This window comes from Sceloporus undulatus, chromosome 3 (genome assembly GCF_019175285.1).
Source record: "Sceloporus undulatus isolate JIND9_A2432 ecotype Alabama chromosome 3, SceUnd_v1.1, whole genome shotgun sequence".
NCBI classification, from domain to species: Eukaryota; Metazoa; Chordata; class Lepidosauria; order Squamata; family Phrynosomatidae; genus Sceloporus; species Sceloporus undulatus.
In genome coordinates this window covers 200,335,907-200,360,332 of record NC_056524.1, presented here as the reverse complement: position 1 = coordinate 200,360,332, position 24,426 = coordinate 200,335,907, and the positions used below count along the sequence as shown (strand labels likewise).

The 24,426-nt window shown below is 39.8% G+C and overlaps 1 protein-coding gene across 2 annotated transcripts in view; it reads left to right on the top strand.

Annotated features, from left to right (window-relative positions):
- Nucleotides 1-24,426, top strand: part of ATRNL1 (attractin like 1) — a 693,411-nt gene that overhangs the window by 166,904 nt on the left and 502,081 nt on the right. For both annotated transcript variants that reach the window (XM_042457618.1, XM_042457619.1), the window contains exons 15-17: nucleotides 1,088-1,269; nucleotides 8,564-8,777; nucleotides 11,927-12,115. In XM_042457618.1, coding sequence (XP_042313552.1) covers nucleotides 1,088-1,269; nucleotides 8,564-8,777; nucleotides 11,927-12,115 — 585 coding nt within the window. The remainder of the gene's footprint in view (nucleotides 1-1,087; nucleotides 1,270-8,563; nucleotides 8,778-11,926; nucleotides 12,116-24,426) is intronic.

Sequence of the window (24,426 nt, the reverse complement as noted above, 5' to 3'; positions counted from 1 at the left end):
TTGCTGGGGCTGGAAAGGGCAGCTGTTTTGCAGTGGGTGCTGGGACTACATATCACAACTTGCATTGCAAAAGGGAAGAGGCCACAATTGGCTGGCTCGGATCCCCAAGCGCAGCCTATTATTGGAAGGGGCATGGGAGGTGCTGCCTCAGCTCTTTCCAGGCCCCCTATTGGTGGGTGGGCCTATTTAAGGCCATGTCGCATGCCATGCAGTGCCATTTTAGCTCGGCTCTCCCACCCTCCCTCCCTTGTCACAACTTTGTTTTAAGGTGGCAGCATAGGTCCTGGATATAGTGGTCATGGTTTCCAGGGCTTCGTTGCACTGGATCGGGAGTCCATTGGACTCGGGAGCGCTGAAGGCAGGTGGTGTGGCCATTGTGGGGCCAGATCAAGTGAACATTTCTCGGGGACTAGGGACTTATTGGAATATGTGACTGAGTGGTTGCATATATATATGAGAGGGCGTTTCTGTTGCCCCTACGTCATCCCGATGCTTGGTCATGACCAAGCAACCTTACATCAGTCAACCGGGGTGTTGATTGATGTTTCCAGATGCAGACCTTATGCTTTGGGTCAACCCTACCCTTTGTGCTGTTTGTTAATAAAGTTGTGGCCTTTTCCTCCAATTCTGTGTTATTGTCTTATTGGGTGGCTTCCTTCCCACAGCAACCCATTATGTAACTCATTGTGCAGCTACTTTTGTTGAAGCTTTATTTCATTAATTTAACATATTGGTACTATTAAACCACTATGGTACAACGCACTAGGGAGACTGATCTTTTTACATGCAAGAAAGAATTTCAGAAGTCCCCCCCCCCCCCCCGGTTTGGCCAGATTGCTAGAACTTTTCTTCTTTTTGGAGCAATTTTCATATTTTGGGATAATTTTATAAGAAAATTTGCTAATATTTTTTTTACATCCCATTAATGCACAGGATTAATGGGATGTATGTAGTATAATATTAAGAACAACTAAATTATAATGTGGATCATATACCTATTAGCTGAGCAGTTGTACTAAAACCTAGTTCTCAATGTGGTGTTTTTTTCTTTCATAACTATATTTAAACTTATGTACCTTTTTACTAGCTCATCTGTGTGGAGAAGGATGGAATCATGTTGGAGATGCCTGCCTCCGTATAAACTCCAGTCGCGAGAATTATGACAATGCCAGACTTTACTGTTATGGTTTAAATGGAATCCTTGCTTCATTAACAACCTCGAAAGAAGTGGAATTTGTTTTGGATGAAATACAGAAGTATACGGTCCAGGTAACATGGATGTTTAATTCAGTAGTACCTATGCAAATGTAAGATGAAGACTGGTTTTATCAATCATTTTTAGAAAAAAAGCTTGATACCAGGAAACCATTTATATTACACTGCTATAGTGCTGATTCCACTTTAATTGAAATGGTAACATCCTATAGAATCATGGGATGTGAAGTTTAAGGAGAGATATTTAGAATTCTCAGCAGAAAGAGCTTTAGTGCCTCATGAGTCTGCAAACCCAGGATTCCATAGGATAAGTCCATGGCAAAGTGGAATATACCACTATAATTGTGTAGTGTGAATGGGCCCCAGGTAAATCTCAGAAGTATTTGTACTTGGTGCCAGTTCTCTCACCAGTACAGGATCTGTTCTGCTGTATTTTCTCATCTTCGTGATGTATATATTCAAACTTTAGTTCTTCAGGAGCTCTTTCTGCTGTTATTTGAGTGTTAGATGGCAGCGCTGGTTTTGCAGTACATATGATTTTTAAACTTAATAGGTGGCTTGGAGATCTTGCCAGTGAGATAACAGATTTAAAAAAAAAATTATGTCATATGGTTTTATTGTCGTTGCAGTTTGCGGTTAGCACATACAGTGGACCTTTATTATATGCTGGGGTTTGGTTCCAAGATCCCCCGTGTATAACAAAATCCGTGTATGCTCAAGTCCCATTAAATATAATGACATAGCAAAATGGTGTCCCTAATAAAAAATGGAAAATCAAGGTAAATTTATATTTTTTGAACATTTTCAAACCGTGGATGGTTGAATCCATTTATAAAAAAAATCTGTGTATAAGAAGGGCCGGCTGTATTGGTGAAACCTTAACTAGGACAAAAAAGATAATTGTTGCTTAGAAAATGTTGTAAAGTTTAAATATTATAGTGGAACTGTTGATATCTCTAAAGAAAGATCCAGCAAGTTACTTTAATTGTGATCATAACACAAAATTAAAAGTACTGTGGACTGTATTTACTTTTCTTAGGTCTTTCTGCTTTTGATTGTTAATTGTGCACACATATACTTCATATATCCCCATATGGAATGTTTAAAGCCCTTTAAATGCAATAATACAGCTTGTGACAGACTGTCATTTTGACACATTTGCTGACTGGAGAGATTGTTTTTCCCACCTTAAATTTCTTCAAGGTGATGGTGTACAAAATATACTTTTATTCAAATGAATTATTTCTCGAGACACTGAAGCTTGGTAAATTTGAGATAACCCACAGATGATATGCAGCAAAAGTAGACAAATGCATGTACTTAAAGGCTATATCTTGGGTTAAATGATCATTTGCTTATCGAAAAGCTTCTAATGAAATGTTACAGTGATTTATGCTTTATCTCACTTCTGATTTTCTCCTTCCCAAAAGTAATTTCTCTTCTATTCCTATCTGTCTATCTTTCCCATTCCATTTATTTTGTGTAAGTCAACCTGAATGTGCTATCACTTGCCAGAGAAGCTTGGTGAGATTTTCCTTGATTTTCCTTCATATGCCTTTTCTTTCAGACTCCAGTCATCATGATTTAGGGTGTTTGATTTCATTTTAGATGACCTTTATGTTACAGATAGTTGAGTAACATTTCCAAATATAGGCAGCTGAGAAATGTCTGCTAGCCTGAAATAGCTCTATTCTTTAGACTTAAATATTTAAAATGGAATGACTTTAGTAAAATAATAGTTTGTAGCATTGACATAAATAATTTGACAGTAAGAAAAAGAATTTTAAAAGTGCCTTTATTCAGAAAAACCTAGTTATTTTTAAACAAACAAATAAATAAATAAATAAAAGAAATCTTCCTGATTGCTCAGCAGGTAAAAAGTCTTCTTGACCTTCATCAACAAAGTGTTTTGTTTTGACACTTCACTTATTAAAGAGAGCCTGAGACACATGCAGTTCAGGGGCTGTGAGTTACCGCATATGCCCGTCTATAAGTCAAAAAAATTATGCCTCAAAATAGACTTCAAAATCCTGGGTAGACTGATATAAGGGTCAGTAGGGTAATCCCCTTTTCCAAGGCTGTGTTCGCCAAAAGTTGGGAGAAAAAGAGAGAGAGCCCAAGCCCCCTTTCCAAGGAGGAGTGGGGGGAGGGAGAGAGAGAGAGAGATGGGGGAGATGAGCCTTCTACCCCAAGTCCGCTTTCCAAGGCTGCAAATGCCAAAGGAAGGGAGAGAGAAAAAAAGAGGTGATAGGGGTTTGTTTAATAGTGAAAGATGCCTCAGCAGGACATCCCAACCTTTTTGCCGAGGAAGTCTCCAGTGGCCTATTCTATTGGAATGCTTGAGAATAAAAACGGCAGCTCCGGCAGTGGCATTTTGATACTTCCCTGCCTTGGCAGACAGAGGTCGCTTCTCTGCTGTACCAGGAAAGTCTCAAAGGGCCACTGTAGCTCCTTTTTTCCATCCAGGCATTGCAAAAGGCCTCCAAAGAGAGTAGAGCGTTGGTACTTGTGAAAACAATTGGTCATGAAAAGACCCATTTCATAGTCATCCTATCTTGTCTGGAAAATGGCACAAAGCTGTATCCTGTAATTATATTAAAAAGAAAAACAATGACAAAGAACTTAAAAATTCCATCAGTCATAACTGTTCGTGTTCACCTTAAAAGCTGAATGGATGAGGAGGGCACTAAAAGGTGGCTGTGGGATAGGCAACCAGGTGTAGGATTAATATCACAGCCTTCACTATTGATGTGGGATGTTTCTTGCACATGTCACTCGACACCAAAGATAAAGCAAAGAAAATGGAGACTGGATTCCAGGTGGCCTGACATCAATGCTGCAGCCATTGAACGTTTGTATCAACAAGCCTTTCAAGGCATGACTGCACAATATGTGGCAACAATGGATGTGTTCTGGACAAGCAAAATTAACAAAAGGAGGGAATCTTATGAAACCAGACATTGATATAATAACGAAATGGGTAAAGGATGCTTGGGATTCAATTCCCCAGAACTGGTGAAGAAGTCGTTCCTAAAATGTGGCATCAGTAATGCCATGGATGGAACAGAGGACGATGCCACCTACGAAGACAAAAATGAATCAGCATCAGACAATCATTCAATTGACTGTAATAGCACAGATGATGTTTATGCTGATGATGTCACTGAAGAACAGTTCCACCATTTATTCAATCATTCTAGTGATGAAAAATCAGGCTTTGAAGAGTATGAATAAAAGTTTTTTTTTATTTGTCAGTTTTTCTGTGTTAAAATCAAAGTTATAAAGTTAAAAAAAGTATTGGAAAGCTTCCTTGAAACTTATGAACAATAGCCTTGGGGATTGTCTGTTCACCTCTTTGTGACTGTGTCCCTTGTGATTTCAGTTGGGTCAACCAGCATGCAAACTTTTAAACTGTAATAACCCGTTGAAGCACGTTATTGGTTTCATTGAAATATACTTCTAGTTAAAAACTTATCCAGAGGATGTTGTAGCATGACCCAACTATGTACCTTCCATTCCTTATCAAACTATTCGTATCAGTTCAATGTAAGACATTCCTTATGTTAAACAGGGTGTTGTGATGTTGCTTTGCAATGAATCATTTTTTTTAAAAAAATGAAGTTGGTGCTTTACTACATGATTAAACCTGGACTCAAAAGAGATGTAAATTATAAAATTTATGGAAAGTTATAAAGTTACAGAAACTAATCACTGCCAGTTATCTGGCACTGTTTTCCTTTGCTTCATCCTTTAGATCCTTTGTTACAAGCCCCTAAGTTTTATCCTCAAATTATCTAAGGGTCATGGCAAAATCCATGATTTTGGCCCCAAAATCTGCCCCCAACTTATACATGAGGTCAACTTATACATGAGTATATATGGTACACACCCCGTTGTTTAACACAGCAGATCAATTATCCAAGTCTAAGCAACTTCATGGGATCAGGAAGGACTATGTCACCCCCAAAGCCACCAGGGTTTGCTACTACACCCAAATTGGCTGTGGTGATGGTGAAGAAAGTGTTACTTTGCTTCTTGTAGAACTTGTTTGCAAATAGAGTTGTATTTCCAGGGAACTTCCATGCTCATGGGTCTAATTGGCAACAAGGCATGTGTCAGTAGTCAAATTCCCCCGCCCCAACTATTGTTGGGGAAAAATTCAGTACCCACTATTGTGGACAGAAGGTACTAGGAGGGCACTACAAATATTTGGGGCACATGTGGTTTTCAGACTTCTGTACCACCAAAATCGGCTGGCAGAGTGCACTCGGACGATGGGCGATGGTCGGTGGCAGCGCAGCAGCAATTTACTATACGATAACACACATTTCACCCTGTTCTGCCCCAATCCTATCCTGTGCATGGCCAGGGCAAAAATGGCCGTGCGATAATCTCCATGTGATATAGTCAAACTGTGCTTAGTATACAGAAGATACCAAAAATGCAATGGGGTATTAGTTTTCAAGCAAATCCACATATTTATTCATTTAACTTAAGGTAAAAAATAATTAAAGGCAGAATTTAAACATAAGGAAAGAGCATAATAAATTACAATAAAAAAACAACTACAACATTAGCTAAAGGCTATCTTTAACCAGCCTTCTAAAATACAAACAGATTAGACATTCTTAGTGCAGAATGCCTGATATGCTAAGAATATTATAATCTTCTTTTTAAAACAATATAAAATAAATGCCATACAAATCAGTGCATTGCATTGATAGTATTTACTGGAGAACATGGGGGAGGAGGCTGCAATCATACAATTAGGCTTTCAGTGAAACTGACCACAGACTTAATTGCCTATAGTCTTAAAGCTTTGCTGAGGCATGGAGCCTTGATCTGCTTTTAGATCAACATGATTCCTGGCTGATTCTACAGCACTAGCAACACCTGTAGGAAGTAATGTTGGGAGAGACTTGGAACACTGGTATGAGCACAACATGTAGAGATCATGTTGGCCCCTCTTAAATAAATGCGGTAGGCATCTCCACCTCAAAGCAAAAGAATGGAGCCCCCCCCCCCCCCCAAATTACTTACAAGGATTCCTTTTTTGGGAGAAATGTTCTACAACCTTGGCATTTCCTAAATTGTGTTTGTTCCAATGTCTCTAGCCTGACTAGAAACAGGCAGAGAGGTGTATCTGGCCCACAGCCAAGTCTAATGCATTTGCAATGAATTGAGGATGAACCTTAATATGCCTTAGACCCACACGTGGTAACTGGTGTAACAAATGTGACATTGGGGTAAAACAGTTTGCCTTGCTTAAAGGAGATGTCAGGCTGATAGATGACACAGTTCCTTGTGGAGTACAAGGAAACAGCTGATGCCTTTAACTACTTTTTTCTGGTCTTATCTACTCTCAGTCAGATTCCCATTACCCAGCTATTTTCCCTAACCAAATTACTGTTGTACAGTCGGCCCTTCTTATACACAGATTTTTTATACACGGATTCAAGCATACACGGTTTGAAAATGTTCCAAAAAAGTATAAATTTACCTTGATTTTCCATTTTTTATAAGGGACACCATTTTGCTATGTGATTATATGTAATGGGACTTGAGCATACACGGATTTTGTTATACACGGGAGATCTTGGAACCAAACCCCAGTATATAACAAGGGTCCACTGTATTAGAAAATTGGTTCAATAATCAGATGACATTTGCCTGAGCTGTGCAAATGATGTTGTATACATTGGCCCCTCCCAGATAATTTTTACCAATCTGACCCTCCCCTCCCTCCTTCCAACTGTCATCTTCTGGCCTGAGAGGGAGTGAAAGGACAGGCCCAACGCTATCGGGCCCGGCCTTAAGAAGAAGAGCCCTCCCTCCAGTCCATCTGACTGGGTCCAGGCCTCAGAGGGAGAGAAGAATGCTGGACCTGATCCCCCCCCCCCCCCATATCCCTTCTCCTTTGTTTCGTGTCTTTTTAGATTGTAAGCCTGAGGGCAGGGAACCTCTATTATCCCCTCTGTTGTAAGCCCCCGGATTCCCAGTGATTGGCGGTATATAAATATCCTATTATTGTTGTTGTTGTTGTTTGGTTGGTCTTGCACCGTGGGATACATTCTTCTAAAACCTGTTTGTTTTTGTTTTTGTTTTTTTGTTTTTTTGCCAAACCAAATATTGTACCACTTGTTTCTCTTGCTAAACTGGAATCCTTCTCAGGAATCTGACAGGCATATGGGAGGTTGATACTGTGTTCACAGATTTATATTGTCTTAAGTATGGGCCTGTGGCTTAAAGACGGGAATTTAATGTGTGTCCTCCTGATATGGATAAATGTAAGGGGAGGATATACATCTGCTTATGACCTGGATCCAAGTGGTTGGATTCTCATCTGAGATGGCATTTTCAGTCTTAAATTAGTTTTCCCCGCTCATGTTTTGTTTCCTGTTAGACCCTTGGCAGAAAGGGCCCTATAAATTATTATTAGATAAGGACTCGGCTGACATGATGTGTCTGGCTTATTTAATCAGCTGGCCACTCTGGATCTCCCAAGAGGCATGGGATGGAAATGTGAAAGCCCTCACATGGCTATATGCCCCTCTTCATCTTCGAAGAAGAATCTCACCTTAAAGATGATGACGTCCTGCTCTCAAAGGCCAATCAGAGTATTAGATTTTTAAAGGTCTTAGAATGGGTACTTATCCTCTCAAACCTACTCTTTCATAGGACTCCACCCAACAGCTAACCAGGGCCACTTATTGGCGCTCACTGACTCCCAGTATGCTACACAGAGTGCCAAATGCTGGGCTGAGGGCCATGCAAATAAATATTCATGTGAATACCTCTTCTCCCTATCTGCTGAGATCAGGAAATGGAGGCTCTGTGGATGATATCACGTTCAACACTAGAGGAATATAAACCACACTTCTGTTCTTGGGTGATTGCAACACATATTGATCTGCACACATAATTGGGTTATCGCGCTCCTGCATGTGGGTGCCACTGTAACATTCGGGGTTTGCTGTCCATGTAAGTTTAAAGCTGCTGATGGCAAGCCACATATGGGGTGGGCGTCCTATAGAAGTGTGAATGTGTCTGTGTTTTCACATTGCCTGTCACCTTATGATGACCCATGAATTTCATAGTGTTTTCTCAGGCAAGAATGAGAGGTGCTTTTGCCAGTTTCTTCCTTTGAAATATAGTCTCCAGCATTCATTGGTGGCCTTCTTTCAAAGTACTAACCAGAGCTGACCCTGTTCAACCTCCAAGATAAAATGCAATATGGTGCCTTTAGGGTATTTAGACAGCTTCATATAGAAGTACTGAGAAGAAAAGACAGTGGTAACAATTGCTTATCCAAGTGATTAATGTGGTCCATTTATGTTTTCCTTCACAGAAAATATCACCCTGGGTTGGTCTGCGCAAGATCAATATTTCTTATTGGGGATGGGATGATATGTCTCCTTTTACAAACACCACATTGCAATGGCTTCCTGGAGAACCAAATGACTCTGGATTCTGTGCCTATCTTGAAAGGGCTGAAGTTGCAGGCCTGAAAGCAAATCCATGTACAGCTGTGGCTGATGGCCTCGTATGTGAAAAACCTGTTGGTAAGAAAGCTTATTGCATTGGATATGTTACTTTTGAAAGAATTTTGTTTTATTGTGTTTGTTTAGTATTAACATAATTTATAGCATGGATAATAGAGAAATTCTAGATAATGCTGGTTGGATTAAGTTAATGAGAGATATAGATTAGGATGTTAGTCTTTAATTTTAGGTTTGAGTAGGGCATAGGGAATATTCCTTTCAAAAACTGACCATGTATTTCTGAAAGTTTGAAAAATAATTTGTGTTACACTCACATATTTAGTGAATTCAGATGCAATATTGAGGTCTGTGCAGTTTGATCCAGTGATTTATATATGTATATGCTTGAATACTTGTGAAGCTTCATGCTTTATTTCAGTAGGATGCTGAGCAGATGAAATGGAAAAACTGGTTTTCCTGAATCGGGAGGAACCCCCATTCTCCAAATAGCCCACTCCTGCAATGGGTTGAACACCCACAGGCATTCCACACCATGTACCAAGCTGCATCACTCGATTTTTCCCCACCTCCCCCCATGCATGTACACCGTTGCTGTGCTGCCAGTTATCTCCCTTGTCCTGCTCAGTTGCCATCCCATTGGATGCCCTATGTGACTGATACACTGCTCATACAGTACATTGGTGTGCCCAGTGGCAAAGCACAATCATGGAGGCTCCCCATACATGCCCCCTTCCCTATCTTCACCTCAGGGCCTTATGTTGGACTGTTTAGTTTCTGTATGTTTTTATTACATCCATTGTATTATTGGTGAGTTGGTATGTGATGGCTCAATGGTGTGATACGTCAATGGTGTATGCTCAACAAAAGAAAAAACAAAACTTGTATGATGACTAAAGGTCCCAGTGGCTGCATCTGACCGGGCCCAGGGTTCATGCTCCAGACCACTTCCATAAGCTACCTAAGCCTTCATGCACTTGCATCTTGCCATTTATATGCTGGCATGATAATGTGCACTTTCTGTGTTAGAATGGAGCAAATGAACATTTTTGTTCTGTTCTGTTGTTGTTGTTTTTACCCCAGAGCACAGTTTCATCCCTGTTTCACCCTGTTTCAGCCTTGTATGCTGTGCAAACACCTGAAGCTCGAAATGGGATGAAATTACTTTTTTTGTCCATGCTCATAACTCTAAGGTGGAAAGAAGATGTCTCTGTGTTATTATTTTATATTTCTTTCAGATGAAGTAAAGAAGATAAAGTTGAGTGGAAACTAAGACATAAAATAAAAACAAGAAAACAGCTTTAGACTAAAGTAGCATTATTCTCACAGAAACACATCAGGCTCTGTGGTTGAAAACAATGGCACAATGGAAGATGCAGTATAAGTTAAAGGTTTTATTGCTAATGCTTCTAAATCATGTTTAATTACCATATGTTATTGCAGTCCCCATGCAGAATTATATGCTTCATTAAAAACAAAAAAATTGCAAGTGGAAAGTCTCCTAGTGAGATTCTTTCCGCATGTTTGTTCCCTGTTATCACTCAGATTTTTCTAACTGGGATATCTTCTACAGTACCATAGAAGAAGACAGTTTTTCCTATCATTTCACTAGCCCCTCCTGTGAACTGTGCACAGCAGTCCCCTTTGACCAAAAAGAATCACCTCTTCAAACACTCCTTTAAGGGTTGTTTCTGCAGCAGGTGCTGTACCAGTTCCTTGAGTGTGGGAGTAAAGCTGTGCAAAGAAAGGTCCAATATCAAACATATATATACTTTTGTTAAGAAAATCTTTTGTTAAAGGTCTTTTTGAAGTTTGATAGAAAGGGTAGACCTTTTTTCTGTCATTTGGTATAAAGCTATAGAATGGAGAAAACCAAAGAGAAATGGATTAGCTCCTCTCATTTTAGGGAGGGGGGAAGGCACAGCTGAATTCCATATATATAAAACCAAAAGTGGGAAGACATCATCTTCAGAAATTCTTTATAATGTGATTGACACATGAAATCACAGTGGTAAACAGGTATTACATACATTGCATTATCAAACTAAAATCAATAACTGTAAGAAGAAATAATATAAAACAGCACTGAAAAGAACAAGTACATCCATAAATAATTCCCAGTGATGCTGGAATGCCACAGATATAACTCTACTGTTGTTGTCAGTGCAAGCCTTTACAAAGACTTTTTTTTATTGAACTAATATGATAGGAAAAAATCTTGTTTGAAGCAACAAGAGTAATTTTTCTGTCTTTAGCTTTTCCAAATTAAGAGTTTGTCATATATGGTTCTCCGTAGAAACTACAAAACATAATACATAAAACATGGATTCTGTAAATTATTTTCTTTCTTAATAATAATGGATACTAGGTATAAAGTCTAATAAACATGTCACACTTGGTTAGTGTAAATTAATCAAAGTCATATTATTTAAGGATGTCTTGTAAAGTTAGGGAATATAGGTGTTTTATATATACTTCATTTTGTTATATATATCTAGGAACTACTCAGTTTTCATGGTTCACAGTTATATGTTATCCAATAATAACATATACACTCCTGCCTTTTAGTTGTTCTGATGATATATGCTGTTGTATTTTGCTTTCATGGACAACACATGCTACTGAGAAAGACAGAATGCATTCTGCTGTGAAAAATGTTCTTTTCAATGTATTAAAATGTTTTTTTGTTTTCTCATTGCATTTGCACTGACTGCAAATATATACGCCAGGGGGCAGATGCTCACTTGACAAATCATGTTCTTAGACAAAATGCACACTGTTTAAGGGAGAATATATCACCAGTGAAGTAAATAACTATTGTTTATGCACTATTTAACAAATGTGGTAGAACCAGAAGGTCATGGATTACGACACCTATTAAAATATATTCAGTCATGTTGTTTTACAATGCTTCTACATTTAACTAAATTGACTTTTGGATTCAGCATGTCATATATACTAATAATTGAATCCAAGTACAAAAATGGGTAGCTTAGAGCTCACATTTGCTGTATAAGAGAAACTGTACAGTGTTGTGTGTGGTTAAAAAACAAAACAAAGCACTACATATAATAATGTGCAAGTGTAGCTGAAAACATTCCTGAATAGAGAAAAGAAAAATTACTTCTGAAACATACATGCTGAAATAATATAAAGCCATTCAGGAAAAATACTGAATTTTTACTTTTTTGTTATTTTTCCCTCTCCTTCAGTTAGTCCAAATCAAAATGCCAGACCATGCAAAAAACCATGTTCTTTAAGGACAACATGTTCTAACTGCACAAGCAGTGGCATGGAGTGCATGTGGTGTAGCAGCACAAAACGATGCGTTGACTCAAATGCCTACATCATCTCCTTTCCATATGGACAGTGCCTAGAGTGGCAGACAACCACCTGTTCTCGTAAGTAAATGCATGAAATTAACATTGTTAATTATAGCAGTTAGTACAAGTACAGAAATGAAGCCAGCTAGCCAGTCATGCCCTTTTCTAGGATATTCCATTCCATTATCCTATCCCTTGGTTTTTTACCTCATTCCCACTATCAGTTAATGTCCCATGGCTATTATTCCTCAGTAGGCTGGTATTGGAAGTTTTTGTAGTTAAAGTTTTCCACACAGAGCCCTTTACATTCTATTTTACTTCCGTAAGCCATGATATTTTACAGCTTGAGCTTGCTGATACATCATTGTTTTGCATGGATACTGCTGACTGGGGTCTGTAAGAATCCACATTTGGAAATTGAGTTTTGTGTTATTATATATGATGATAATATGTGCCTTGTTGCAGCCTACTACAATCTGCCCTTCAGATGTGTTTAACAATAACTCTCGTCAACCAGGATAGCCATGGCTACAAATTAAATACTAATTTATAGTGTTAACTTTTGTGATCAAATCAGGCAAGAACTTTCCAGGGTGCTAATGCTTCAATCTTACTCCCCTGTGAAGGTGTTAGAAATCTTGGACTTGAATTCAGGTCAAAGGATGGGACTAAGCTAATGGCTATCAGAGGGAAGAAACAGAATTATAATTGTCCTATGTCAATAGGCAAACAATACAAAATTGCTGGATTGGCTAGGTTTGCTATAAAGGGCGCTTATACTGTTTCCTTTGCCTAGGCAGCCTTTAGTAATCAATGAAACCAGTTGCAGCCAAGAACAATTGGCATTCCTGTTTCACTTTTTGGCATTCTAATAAAAACTTAGCAGTAGTTACTTGAGTGATGATTTAATGTAGTTATAGTGTGATGTGGCATACAGTGGGCTCTTGGTATCTGCTGGGGTTTGATTCCAGGATCTTCCGTGGATACCAAAACCTGTTGACTCTCAATGTTGTAGTAAAATGGTGTCCCTTATATAAAATGACAAAAATCAAGATTTACTTTTTTGGAATTTATATTTAAAAAAAAATCAAGCTTTGGATAGCTGAACCTATGGGTAAAGAATCTGTATACAGTGCACTCACACCATACATGGGCACGCCATATGTGGCTTTCAGCTTATGCTGAAGCCGCGCTGTGGGAAGAACAATAGCGCCCGTGGCACACTCACTGAACCCCCCCCCCCCCACACCATTGTTTTCAATGGGACTCAAACATACATGTTTTTTCACTTATGCAGGGGTGGTGATGGTCTGAAACTGATCCCCCACATAAGGGAAGGCCCCACTGTACTCTGTTTTCTCTTTATATTAAATACAGTACTCTCTTTTAAGTCAGTCATGTATGTCTGTGACACAAAACCACCCTTAGCTGGCTAAGCTAAACAAACCCATAGCAACTTCTAATGCTCCCAGGACTCTGGTGTGGGGCAGGGACATAGCCAGGATTTTGGGAAGGGGGGGGGCAGACTAAGTGCCACCATTATAATGGGGCTTGGGTGCAGTGGCACAGCACCACATGCCATTCATTATATCTAATGACCCCCCCCCTTGGCTATGTCCCTGTGGGGGCCATTTGCACAGTTTATGCCTTTGTAGAAATGAAGCTTCAGAGGGCATGCTACATAGTTTTGGTGATTAGCTGAAGACTTTAATTGTGATGTACTGTATTTGCATTTTATACATCCTTATTATATTTTAACTTACTTTAGAAACTGTTCTAAATTAATGTTTTTAGTGTGAACATTTAAAACATTTTTCTATCCACCATTTCACTGTATTTGGACAGGATATAAATTAATTAAATGAATATCCTCCCCATCTTGCAAATTACACCACCTTCACAATTTTCTTTATGAAAGAAACTTATTTTTAAAAGGCAACCCTAGCTGTAACAACTTTTCTTTCAGGCAATCAGGCTCATCATTCCTCACAGGGCAAAAAATAATAATATTAAAATCAGCTTCCAAAACATACAAAATGTAAAACTACAACACCAAGGGAATTGGCTGGTTTTGTTCTAACTACATTATAGCACAGCATTGGAAAGACTGTTGGTGTTAATTATGGACCTAATAAACCATGGTTTGTGGCCAAACGTGAAAATGTAACCCATCAGTTTAAATGAAACAGCAAAGCAAATACTTTCTGCATTGACTTAGCTTCTTTTTAATCAGAAAAACCACCACTGCAGACATATACCAAGAATATGAAAGAACAGTTGATCCAAAACTGTACAACATACATATCTAGGAAAATACTTGCTCGAGTATTAAAGAAATAAATGATTAACATGATTTTGAATGTATCCTCTGGTTTGTCAGTCCTTTAGAGAAGGGTACTTGACTGTTCATTTTTAATGTTATTTGTATTACATTATTATTATTATTAACCTTTATTTATAAAGCGCTGTACAGTGGTACCCCGGGATACGAAAGCACCGCGTTACAAAATTTCTGGGATACGAAAAAATTCTATAGGAAAAAACTGTTCCGGGTTACGTTTTTTTTTTCGGCTTACGAAAATTTTTTTTGGTGCTTTTCGGCGCTTTTTCGCACGAAATCGCGGCTTCCAGCGCTAGCGCCTATGGCTTTTTCGGGTTGCGAAAGATTTCGGGTTACGAAGGGCGCCGCGGAACGGATTATTTTCGTAACCCGGGGTACCACTGTACATACAATCTTTTTAATTGAACGGTTCCCTTCCCTCAGGCTTACAATCTAAAAAGACACGACACAGGAGGAGAAGGGAGTGGTGGTGGGGAAGGGGCCTGTCTAGTAAGATAATACATATAAAATACATAGCAATACAGGAAATGATTGAATAAAACAGACAACAAAAGAACATCAAGAGAACATTACATAATTTTTTTAATATAAAAATAAAATTTAAAAGTGTAGTTTTATCTTAGAACACAAGTACTGTCACAAACTAGATTTTGTAGTTTATTCTAGCTAGAACCTGTATTCAATAACATTCTCCATCAAATGTATTAACATTCCAAAGAGCATTTCAATAATATGGAGAAAAAGATGGATGACTGCCAAGAAGTATGTAGTTAGTGCCATGTTTTTCTCAACAAGTGAATCTGTAATTTTTTTAATGCACTCATTTAATAACAGTACAGGATGTTACCATTTTATAGTTCATTGTTTCTGCACAGTAGTTTAGCATCCCTACTGTTCTGGAGGGCGTTGTGTTCTCTTAATGTCAATAATGGCAAGATAAATCCATGGTCAACAACAGTAATGTTGCTCTGACTGAAATGGCAAATTGTTCTTTGTAAGTGCACTTGAATAAGAATCTTAAACTCTATTTTCAAAAGAACCTTGTGCTATGCTGCTCAACATTATAAAATCATTTCTACAAAATAAGCTGGTGCACAGCAACCCAGAGAGAACCCTTAATCATACATGGAACAAACTAAGCAGAAGGCTTCAAACAGCAAATGTCTGTGTGAACGCTATCATTTAGTCCTGTAGACATAGACAATTTATTATATACTACATTTTCTCATAAGTATATGTGCTTAAAGATGGTTTATGGAAAATGGCACCAGTCTAAAGAACAGTAGTCTAACTGAGCAGAATATATGTTGACACTATACGACAATATAACATTGACATAACAACCAATAAGTTAATAATATATGATAGTATAACACAGGGGTAGGCAACCTTTTTGAGCCAGGGGCCGGGTTGCTGTCCCTCAGACAACTGGGGGGCCGAAGCAAATAAATAAATAAATAAATAAATAAATTTTTAAAAATAAATAAATAAATAAATAAACCGGGACAAATGTAGGACAAAATTTTCAAATGGAGGACACTTTTTTTAAAAAATGGAAGACGCAAAAAAAATTGCTGATTTTTAAAAAAATGTTAATATAAATGCATGTTTCGGAAGTCTTCTATAGACAGTTGCCCCCCTTTCCTGCTGCTTGCCCCCCTTGCCTGCCGCTTGCCCCCCCTTGCCCGCCTCCTCCTGATAGGCCAAAGGCCCCACGCCCTCACACGAGAGGCCAAAGGCTCCGGCAGCAATCGGCGGCAGGACCGGGCAGGGGCCAGTCCCAAGGCCTTGCCGGGCCGCATCCGGCCTGCGGGCCGCAGGTTGCCTACCCCTGGTATAACATTATCATTTTAACAGTTCATTAGCAGTACATGTGAGGAATACAGAAAAAAATCCAGCTGGTTCAGACCAAAGGCCTCCTTAGCCCAGCATCCTGCCTCCCAGAGTAGACAGCTAGATGCTTTGGGACCTTCCTCTCATCAGTAGGTCATGAGGGTAGTAGCCCAATATCATGTGAAGCCTATCATAACTTCAAACAAGCATACCAATAAGTCAATTAATGATATCAGTGTAGGATATTATTATAGGAAGTCCATGGTAGCAATCCTTTTGGAAATTTATATTAAGAGGCAAAACATTAAGATATAAATCAATATTAGCAGTCAGAGCAAAATATGCTGGCCTGTAACTGAAATAAAATAGCAATATTCCATACCCGAACAAAGTGGCTAGCCACTCTAATGGAGGGAGTGTCTTTGAGACCCCCCAGGAATTGAGGCCAGGGTATATAAACAAGGCATGGCCTCATTGGCCAAGCCTGGGCACGTGAAGGGGGCAGACCTAAGTTATTTAAGCTCCTTGCCCCCTCTGTTTGACCTTTTTTTGTCACACAAGGGTGAGGGTCCTGATCTGTGGCTACAGTATGATTTACTGGCCAGTGCGTCAAGCTCATTGCAGCCATTTTGGCCCACACTTCTGCCTGGGGGGACATTGCCATGATTGAGTGGTTGGGAAAGTGAGGCCTGAGTTGGAATGGGATGCTTCCTTCATTGTTTGAGCACACTGGCCCACAGCCTGTCGTCCTCATCCACCTGGGAGGGAGTGACCTTGGCCTACTGAAAGGCAAGGCTCTCATTTGGCAAGCCAGACATGATTTTGAAATTCTTTGACAAAAATGGCCTGGGGTGCCATTGTTTGGTTTGAAATTTTGCCTCACTTTTGCCTCAATTTTGTCTGGTGTGGCGATGGTAATCCACATAAATTGGATGTGGCTAGGAAGATGGTCAACAGAGAGATACATAATACATTAAAAAAGTCTTTTGATTACGTTACCAGTCATTCCACAATTGTATTTTGTCGACCCAAACTTTATAGAGCTTATGGGGTCCACCTTTCAGAGGAAGGTAACATTTTATTCCTGGGAGACATCCAACAAGGGGTGAGGGCTGTGTTAGCTGGGCTGGTGGGGGAAAGGGACGAAGTAGACACTTGTTCCTTATCCGCGGCCTTAAAGGGGGTTGGGGAAATTTCAGTGTACACCTAGGCACCCCCTTATGGTGAAAGGTCTGCCTCTGGGCAGCCTTTACAGGTCAAGGGACCTGAGGGTTGCTCAGGAAACAGCCTTTGGTGAAGATATGGGGGTTTTACCCTCTCTTAAAAAATCAAGGGAGTTTGGGAGAGAGTGCCTCATATCTACTTCCCTGTGACTGGCTGAGGATACAATCCGAGTCGTTGGATTGCCCCCAGAGTCTGGTGTTTTTACCCAATGGGAAGGCTGAAGAGGTGGTCTTGGAATGACACCTGGCTCCAGCTGAACCCCAATCAGGATTCCACCCTCAGTTGATGTCTCTCAAGAGTTAAAGTTAAGAGTTCTCTTTAAATAGGTTTCAGGTCTAATAAATGGCCCATTTTATACATCCCACTTACGTGTCTGGTCTCTTTATTTCATGGTGGGGTCTCAAAATACAATATATACAAACACTGCCAAAATATCCAAATATAAGCCCTGTAGTAAACCTGAGACACCATCTTTAGTCCCCAAACAAATAAATAATAACTAGCTCACACTTTAGTAACATATGGTCCATGTCATAAACCAGGAAAGGGCAATTCCATATTTTAACTCCCAGGGCAAGAAGGAAACAGGAGAAGCAAGATGGGGAAAAAACTTTTTGAGAATACTTTTTTTTGCTGTTACTGCCCTCTGTACAGGATATTGTGCTAAAGGCAATAACCAGAGTAGCATCTGTCACTAGAGATGCCTTTATAACTGGTGGTCTGAAAAAACCTGGAGCCAGTTTCCTCTGGCAACTCCCTTTTGAAGACCTATGTGGTTGGGTATAGCAAACAGAGACAGTCAGTTTTAATGGCAAACGGGGTATTTCTTCTCTCTCCACAGAACACACATAGATGTATTGTCAGATTAGCTGTAACTCTAACTACCCCAGATAGCAATAATTCTAGCAGAATTAGCTCTGTGCAACCCCACCCCTTAGTGTTTAACATAACTTTGACTTCATTAATTTGTTCTCTAATAAATGCTTGACCGTTACTTAAAACTGGTGGGTAATTGCAGCCATGGGATTTGAAGTGGTCTCCAAGGTTCTTTTCTGTACAATTTTTTTTAAAAAAGTAAATTTCATCTCCTGGAGGCCTCTAGAAGAGGCATTTTACCCTTTAAATAGATTGCACAGCTTTGTTATTGTTTGCTATTTAAACATAGAACTCATTTTTGTCAATCCTAGTAGTGGGCTTCCAGCCACTTCTGGATTGCATTTGTTTCATTTTGGGGGGTCCGAGACAGATGATTGGGGTCTAGATGTATCATAGTTGCCTGTCCCTGGTTTAAGGAGTTGGAATCATGTGGGTCATTGCTCATCTGCCACCCCTAAGGCTGTTTATGTGACATCATCATCCCCAAATATTTTTCTTGTTAAAAAAAATAGGAAAAATCAATTCTCAGAAGCCTCTAGAAGGGATGATTCTTGACAGTTCTCTGTTTCACTGGTTAAAAAGTGATTTGCTTTCATGGTGGGTGTGGGATTGTGGGGAATAGTCTCCAGGACCTCCAGTTTCACCTCTGGCCCAGACAGTATGGATGCAAATGGTGTTTGAGTTAAAATTTCACACTAGAGAGAGGTTTTAGGATACTATTAAGTGCTTTTATTATTAAAAGTTCTACTTTATAGTTTCCTGAGATGTGTCTCTTTGATTCATGGGTCCAGTTTTTCCATTTTCTGTTTGCACTAAAATATGATGTGGTGCTGTCACATTTCTCATTGAGTGAAAGATCAGTCAGTGTGTTGTGTATAAATAGCTTCATCTGGGGTGGATGACTGCTACTAAAGGGTTTATGGCAAGCTCTAGCCCAGGCTCTTCCCACCGCTCCTCATAAATAAAATGCCTACTTTCTGGTTGCAGTCATTTACTTCATCTGTGGTGTATTTTTGGAGGAGAGGACAGAAATGTGATTCAGTAAAGTCTGATTAGGAATTACATATGTCACATGTATACATTCTTTAGCAAAAAAGTACAGAATCTAATACTGAAGGAAACTATGGCTGCTTCAACACTGCAGAAATAATTGCCATGGCTCAATACTGTGGAATTTTGGGATTTCTAATTTGTTGTGGTACCACAGCTGTCTGACAGAGAAGGCTAAATATCTCACAAAACTTCAAACCCTAGAATTTCATAGCATTGAGCTATGGCAGTTATTGTAATAAAGTTTATTCGGTCATTGACCAGCAATATGGCAGTTAAAGTGGTGTCAATCTGGATTATTTTTGCAGTGCAGATGCAGCCTAATTAATTTATTTTGTGAGCAAGGCCGCGTCCTGCTGACCTTTTCCTAAAGGACCCTTGCAACAAGAGGTTTTAAATTTATTTTAAAATATTGGTTCTGTTAATTCATTTTCATTGCAGAGTTGAAGTACAGTGTACCCTTCTTTTATGCGGGGATCCGTTCTGGACTCTCCCGTGTAAAAGAAATAGCGCATATGCTCAAGCCCCATTAAAAGTGGTGGGGCTTGTGCTCGCAATGGTGCGGGGTGGCAGCAGTTCACGTGCCATTGTTTCTTCCGGTGCATAGTGCCGCTTCTTCCAGTGCACAGTGCTGCTTCTTCTGGCACTGCTTTCAGCGTATGCTGAAAGCAGCGTATAATGCACCCATGTATGACGTGGGCGCACTGTACAATGTATGGAAAGATGCCATGGTGCTTTAAGTTAAATGTAAAGGTTTCCTCTTGACATGAATGTGTAGTCATAACAAATTGTAGGGGCAGTGCTCATCTTTGTTACTAAACTGAAGAACCAGCATTGTCCAGGGATTGTTCTGGTGGGCATGTGGCCAGCATGGCTGCATCGAACACTGTTACCTTCCCATTGAAGTGGTACCTATTTATTTACTTGCATTTGCGTGCTTTCGAACTGCTAGCTTGGTGGGAAGGATGGTTTGGGAATGTATATTTTAACACTGTAAGCCGCCCCAATTGCGTTTCCTAGAGGGGCAGGATATAAATATCATCATCATCATCATCATCATCATTATTATTATTAAGGGAGGGCTAGATTGTGCAAGATTTGAAACATTAAAAGAAAAAGCTTCTACAAAATCCTAAAAGGAATGGGTAACCAGTGAAGAGATACTGAGAGTGTGGTAACATGATCAAAATGATGAGCTGAAAAGATAAGCGTAGCAGAGGAATGTTGAATGGAAATCAGAGAACTAAGGTGAGACAATGGGAACCCCATCAAAAGAAGGTTGCAGTAATCGAGGCAGGAAATATCCAAAACATGAACTAAAGTCTTAGCAGAGAAATTATTATTATTATTATTATTATTATTATTATTATTGTCATTATTATTATTATGCGATCTAATTTTGGCAATATTATAAAGAGAAAATTGACATGACTGATACAGCCTGAATCTGTGGAGCAAAGGGCAAAGAAGAGTAAAAAATAAAGCCAAGACTATATGCTTCTTTTACAGGATGAATGGGAACATTATTAACCATGATAGAGAATGTATATTGGAAAGAAGGTTTAGGAGGAAAGATAAGTAGTTCTGTCTTTGCATTACTCAGTTTTAGATGCTGAGGAAACATCCATGATTAATTAGTGCTTTATTTCAGGTCCAATAATGGTCTAATGACACTTTATAGTTCATCAATGGACAACTTTTGTGTGAGAGTTTTATTCTGTGTACTTCTTTTAGAGTATATACAATAGTCTTCTGTGGACATAACTGTGTTGTTGTGGCAACTTATTTAGGCGGGTTACATACCGCCATTTGGGACGTCCCCGGGACGTCCCAGTTTAAAAAAGGGGTGTCTCTTCTAGACGCCTCTACTCCTGTTACGGACTCTGTCTGTAACAAATGGCGGCGGCCGTTCCACATGGCCACCGCCATCTTGACGTAGCGGACGCTGTGCGTCCGCACGTCGTGCGGCACTTATGACGTCGTGAGGGTGCCATTGGCGCCTTGCAGCGTCATAACTGCGATGCGAGAAGAAGCTCCATTTTGGAGCTTCTTTTTTGCTCCACGCGGGAGCTGCGCAGTTTGGCTGCTGCAGCTCCCTAGCGGAGCAAACAGCAGCGCTGGCAGACCACCGCAAAGCGGCGGTCTGTAATGGACCATAGATTATTTGATGTTTCAACAGACTTTTAGATTGTAAGCCTGAGGGCAGGGAACCGTCTGACTAAAAAAAATAAATAAATTTATGTACAGCGCTGTGTAAACTTACAGCGCTTTATAAATAAAGGTTAATAATAATAATAATAATAATAATAATAATAATAATAATGTGCCTACTATCATTTTGTTATTGTGACTTTGTCTTTGAAGAACTACTTTCATGTTGGCAATAATTACTCTTGCATTACAAAGTTAATGGAAGACAAATGCAAGGAATTTGTTAATTATGTCCTATTAGTATATCACTATTAAATTCATATCTCTACCAGCTAGCACATAGAAAATTTACAACTTTCTCCTATATCTCTGTTGGATCTGGATAGACAGAAGTCTTCAGATTTCTAAAATTATCTAATTATTTAATAATCTGCCTTCCTCTTAAATTCCCAGGCTGAACTTCTAGCCCTCTTGAGCTCAATAGCATCTACAACTAAAATGTAACCTTTTTAATAACTGGTCAATGGTTGAAAGATGTATTCCTTTGCAATCTCACTCACTGTATTGTTAGCAATTTCAAGGACTGGTAGCCAAACCTTGTTAACTTTAAGGGTTTCCTCTTTCCTGTTGGATGATTTGTAACATGTTCTGCTACTGCGGATTTTTCTAGCTGACTCAGTCTGCAATGTCTCTCGTAGTCTTTGATTCTTGTTTGCACACTGCATTTGGTGGTCCCTATGTAGACAGCTACGGACGTAAAAAATCCAGCAAATGCTTCGCTCAGCCAAGGACCAGAGAGACCCACTCACAGCTGCTGGAGTTTACTGCATACCAACAAGAATCAAGGAACATGAGAGAAACTGCAGACTGGGTCAGCCAGAAAAATCAGCAGTAGCAGAACATGCTACAAGCCATACTGGGCATAAAATACTGTTTGAAAACACTGAAATTCTGGACCATGCCAACAACTACCATGTCAGGATGCACAGGGAAGCCATTGAAATCCAGAAACACCTGGACAATTTCAACAGGAAAGAGAAACCCTTAAAGCAAACAAGGTTTGGCTACCAGTCTTGAAAAATAGCAAGATGAAGACTCAACAAATGGAAATGAGAAATCTCCCAGCGTCAGGGATTTCCTAGCAGACAATGAGTACTAATCAAGCAGACACTAATCCTCTTTTGCAGACCCTCCCACCCTGAGGCCTGCCCTTAGCAAGAGAACAAGACACATGCAAATCACTCCTGCCTTTCCAGGTCACACAATATATATACCTGTCCTAGACTGCAGCCAGCACACCCACACTATGCTGATAAGAATGGCTTAGCACAGCAAGTGGAAGCAGACCACAGACCTTACAAGGAGTCAGCGTTAGAGAGCAATCCAAAAGCCAAGTCGAAGTCAGGATACCAGAAGTCAGAGTAGTCAAATCAGTCCAGGGTCAAAGCAGCCAGAAGATAACAAGGGTCCAGTCCGTTCCAAGGTCAAGGCAACAAGGAGTCAAGATACAAGGAGCCAATGCCGGCAGCAATCACACCAAAGGATCATACAATAAACTCTGGCCCTAAGTTGATGCCTCTGCACCTTAAGTAAGGGAAACTCTCCCCATGCCACCTGAGGCTGGTTTGCTAATTGCCTCTCTGCAATTCTCCTGGATCTGCGCCTGCAAGCACTCTCAGCCCTTCTTTGTTTATAGGTAGGCACATCCAGGCATGATTCCTCCCCAGAGACACCACTAGGCTGTTGCACCACAGGAAACATCTCACTAGCACTAGGACCTGGTTGAGCCTCCTCCTCTGGGGCTGGGGGATCACTGCTGGGACCTGGCAGAGCAGGATTAGCACCTGATGTAGCCTCAGTTAGCTCTTGCTCTGGAGGAGGCTCATTCTCCTCCTCCTCTGAGAGCTGCTCTTGGCTGGCCATGACAATACCCAACTCCTTTCCAGGCAAGCATTCTCTGAAGATGCAAGAGAAGTGCTGGTGAAACGTCAGGAAGAAACTCTTCTAGAACATGGCCACATAGCCCGAAAAACCCACAAAAAACTAAAAAAGTATCAATTACTGGTTTAAAATACAAATAAAATATAGTATTGCTAAACATCCATCTTCTAATTTAACCCCAGACAGACAATATGACCCAAAATGTTGTCAAGTCTTGGAGGGAAAAAACAGTGGGAGTTGAATATCTTCCTAGTGACCATTGGTTTCCATCTGCTCATTCTGTTCCCAGCAACACCAGAACACTAATGAGTATTTGAGGTTAAAGAAATGACACTGTTATTTGTGGATTTGGAATTTGGCCCTATGGCTAACACATGTCTGAATGAACATCATAAGATCAAACATTTTAGGTAGCAGTAGGCTTGTGTGTATGATGGAAGAAGGCAGAAACCAAATAAATTAGATTTTTTTTAAAGAAAATACAATTTAATTTCTTTAAATGCTATGAAATGTTTAATGCTATGAAGTGTTACCTCTATGAACTGTGCTACCTAATTTGTTGGTGGTTCTGGTGTCTGGATTTCAGTAATGGCCAAAATGAAAGAAATTAATCCTTTCATCTCGGATGCAATTTGAATGGCCTAATACCTACATCTCTTTAGCTTTTTAGTTTGATCATTATTTCACTTTTCCTATGTCCTTACCCTTAGGCACAATACTATTACAAGTTGCTATTGTCATGATAGAATAGCTTTGGATATACAGTGGGACTTGGCATCTGTGGACTTGCCATCTGAGGATTTGAGCATTTGCAAATGGCAAGCCCACGTTGTCCCCAATGGTGGCATGTGTCAGAATCCACCTTCAGGCAGTCATTCAGGGTGTATTCTGCCATGAGGTTTGTAGAGATAGATAGATAGATAGATAGATAGATAGATAGATAGATAGATAGATAGATAGACCTTGTAGAGAT